Source organism: Gekko japonicus, unplaced genomic scaffold, assembly GCF_001447785.1.
Source record: "Gekko japonicus isolate JY-2015 unplaced genomic scaffold, Gekko_japonicus_V1.1 scaffold371, whole genome shotgun sequence".
Taxonomy (NCBI): domain Eukaryota; kingdom Metazoa; phylum Chordata; class Lepidosauria; order Squamata; family Gekkonidae; genus Gekko; species Gekko japonicus.
The window spans coordinates 683,367-687,159 of NW_015171514.1; the positions used below are offsets into that span (position 1 = coordinate 683,367).

Sequence of the window (3,793 nt, forward strand, 5' to 3'; positions counted from 1 at the left end):
TTAGATACCGATATCAAAGAGTGGGTGAGGGTTTGTATGCCCTGTCAACAGGCCAGACCCGAACCGCCTAACATTACACCACAAAAGTGGGAATCTGCAGGGAAGCCATGGTCCAGACTTCACCTGGATTTTGCGGTGCCTGTTCAGGGACAAATGTTTCTTTTGATTGTTGATGCGTACTCGAAGTGGCTTGAGGTTGCACACATGCACTCTACCTCTTCGATCGCTGTCATCAATGTACTGCGCCATTTGTTTTCAACCCATGGGCTACCGGACGTGCTGGTGAGTGACAATGGCGCTCAATTCACCTCTAGGGAGTTTGCTCAATTCCTAACTGACAACGGGATTAGGCACCTAACATCGGCTCCCTTTCACCCGGCCTCTAATGGCCAAGCTGAAAGAATAGTCAGGATGACCAAAGAAGCCCTAAGCAAGTTGACGCAGGGCGATTGGGGGGTGAAACTGGCTTTGTTTCTGTTGCGCCAGCACGTTACCCCTTGTTCTGCCAGCACGTTACCCCTTGTTCTGCCTTCCGAGCTTCTGATGGGGCACCGCCTCACCACCCGTTTAGATCGCCTTCACCCAGATCTTAACAATCTGAAGCCCCAGCAGCAGAGTGCGCTTCCAAAAGTCCGCACTTACGAAAAGGGTGACAAGGTTTTTGCCCGAAACTATGCTTTCAGCCATAGTGACTGAGGTGATAGGTTCACAAATGTACGTGGTAGAGCTTGCCAACGGACGCAAATGGCGACGCCCCGTAGACCAGCTTAGGCAGCGGTGGGCGAAGGAAAGCCTAGACTCCCAGCCGGCTGAGTCCCCCGAACCTGACAACCGACCCAGACCTCCAACCAGGGAGGTGAGTATTGACTTACCCAGTACTGTCCCCGAAGTAGGGCAGACCCCTACCTTCGAGGCTGCAACCGCAGACAAAAGTATACCTGACTCAGGGAACAGTGAGTCAAACAGAGCCTCCCAAGCAGAGTTATGTCCGGAGTCTGCACCGCTACGCAGGTCTCAGCGTGTGCGCCGTGCACCAACCTACCTAAGTAATTATGAATGTTGATGTATGTTCTTACTTAGGGGGGAGGAATTTGTGGTGTATTCAATCATTGCCAATGTATGTGAATCACCCAATTCATACACCATGTTAAGCTTCATCCTGGGCAAGGATCCTAATCTTACAATCCCTATTGGTAGCCCAGGAAGAACCGACCAATCACCTACCACCAAGTTACTGAGTGGGAACTACTGTGATTGGACCTTATCCCTACAATGTTATTGGTTGATATTGTATAATAGGGCGTGTGGCTACATTAGCCAGGAGAGTTTAAAAGTAGAACAGCTTCAATGCAAAAGCTGTTCTGGCTATTCGAGTTGATCTGTGGAGCTGAGTTAGGAGTTGCTGAATCGTTTGCTGAATCACTCTCTGACTTGTTTGTTAAGCAGCCGACTTACCACTCTCCATCTACACCCTAAAGTGTCATATCTCATACCACTCTCCATCTACACCCTAAAGTGTCATATCTCATACCACTCTCCATCTACACCCTAAAGTGTCATATCTCATTCTTGTAGCAGAAAGTGCCACCAAGTCACAGCCAAACTTATGACAACCCCCATAGGGTTTTTTATTGTTATTGTTATTTATTAGATTTATTAACCGCCCCATCCCAGTTTACGCTATGCTTTGGGCGATGTACAAGGCATGATGCCATAAAACACACAAGGGAAGAGACGTTCAGAGGCATTTTGCCATTGCCTGGCTCCTCATCGTGACCCTGGTATTCCTTGGAAATCTCCCATCCAAATACTAACCAGGGCCGACGCTACTAGCTTCCGAGGTCTGATGCGATCGGGGCTAGTCTGGCCTATCCAGGCATCACATTCTTCCTCCTCACAATTCCTCCAATCTTCCCTCTCCGTGCTGCACATCCGTACCACGAAGGTAACTGAACGGGGCTGGGCCTAGTTGGCAGCGTTTTGTTCCTCAGAGGAGCCGCGTGCCTTTTCCTCGCTTGCGCAGGGGTTCTTGGGCAGCTCCGAGGGGAGAAGCAGGCGCCAGACCCGGGATAGGGTTCTCCCGCTATGCTTCCCCTGGGCTGGGGCTTCCTTTAGGCTGTCCGTGGACTGCTGCCCAGTTTGTGCTTTAAGTGGACAGGCGGCAGCGGCCGGTTGAATGTGTGGCACGGGAACCTTTCGGGTATCTTATAGACGAGACAGGTTTGTGCTGTGGCACCTGGAGCTTTGGTGGGCTACCAGTCGCTTTCCCCAGAGAAACAGTGAAGCGGCCACTGGCCCACGAAAAATGTTTAGGAACACGGGTTCCGGGTCTGAGGCTGATGACTTTCTGTCGCGCCCCACTGTGGGGTTTAACTTCCCACTAAACATGCAGGAACGATGCATAGACACACTTAGTAGGAAGTCGCTGTCCTTGAACTGGGCGGGGCTGGTTTCCTGTGTTTGTCTAATTAGCACTCCAAGGGCTTGAGCGGCTCTAAAAGACCTTCTTCTCCCCACATTAAAAATCTTAACCCCAGTCCAAGGGCTTGAGCGGCTCTAAAGGACCTTCTCCCCACATTAAAAATCTTAACCCCACCCAATCCAAAACTGGGGAAGGGGAATCTGCACCTGCTATTAAGTATATGATGTTCTTTTGGTAGTCCTTGTCCAAATAGTAGCACTGGTACAGAGATTCCAGAGCTGAGCCTGACCTAAATGATGCCCTGTTTTCTTTCTGGGTAAATATGTTTAAATTTGGGATTAAGACTACAGTGCACAATTTCCTAGTGTTATCTGGGGAAAATGTGGGCTGGGTTCTGAAGCATCCTTAGTGATAGAGGGAAGATTGGGAGGACAGCCTCTCCCATCATTAGCCCATATCAGGTCCTTTCCTCTATCTCCTCTATCAGTGCCATAAGAATACCCAAAATTTGTTGGGTGGTCACAATGAGAGCCCATTATGCTACATTTTTCCTGTAGTAGTTCCTTGTTCAACTTTGCACATAAAAGATCACTTATTGCCTTGCATCTCACCCCACCCCAAGCTTTAGTGTATCTAGCATTAACTGCTCATGGCTGAGAGTCGATGAAATTGGCAAATGAAGCACCAAACGTGCCAGACTCTCGACTTGACCCCAACTTTCTGTGATTCATTTCCCACATATCAAAAGAGTCATGTGTCCTTTGGGAAAGGGGTGGCTTCTTCAAAATTGTATGCATAATTGCCCTGACGGTTTGGATGGACTGCAGCCTAAAAGCCAGTGTATTAGCTGACACTCTTCACTATAACGGAGAATAACAAAGTAGATCAGTGTCTTGCATGATTGGGTGTGTCTGTTCTCCTGCATGACAATATTTTCTGATGGGGTTGCCAACCAAGAGAGACTCCATTTTTTTCTGAGATCATAGCATTTGGGGATGGAAAACACTTTCCAGATTCTATTCCCATCTCTTTTTACTAGATCTTTGCAGTGGAAACCTGAGTAAGGGATTCTTGTCATTTAGCATCTTAAGTTCGCATGTCATTAATGGAATTGTAGTAATGTGGGAAAGAACACTTCAGAACAAATTGGGAGTTTCTGTTTTTGCTTTCCCCACCCCCTTTCCATCTTCAGCCTTAAATCTGTAGCAGCGTTTCTTTATATGAGTGGCAGGGAAAACTGACTAGAAATGATTTTTAAAGTAATGGATTTTTTAAAAAAAGGATTAAGGTTGAGTGCTTTAGCTGTGGGAGGATAAATCTTGCTCTGCAGCCATTTAGTTATTTTTATTGCAGCAAAAGCTCAGTTGTAGA

General features: G+C 47.7%; 1 protein-coding gene across 1 annotated transcript in view; it reads left to right on the forward strand.

Moving 5' to 3' along the window:
* Positions 1-712: 712 nt before the first annotated feature.
* The window catches only part of MTMR6 (myotubularin related protein 6), a 26,635-nt gene continuing 23,554 nt past the window's right edge, over positions 713-3,793 (forward strand). The window contains exons 1-2 of the mRNA XM_015419362.1: positions 713-856; positions 1,877-1,945. Coding sequence (XP_015274848.1) covers positions 713-856; positions 1,877-1,945 — 213 coding nt within the window. The remainder of the gene's footprint in view (positions 857-1,876; positions 1,946-3,793) is intronic.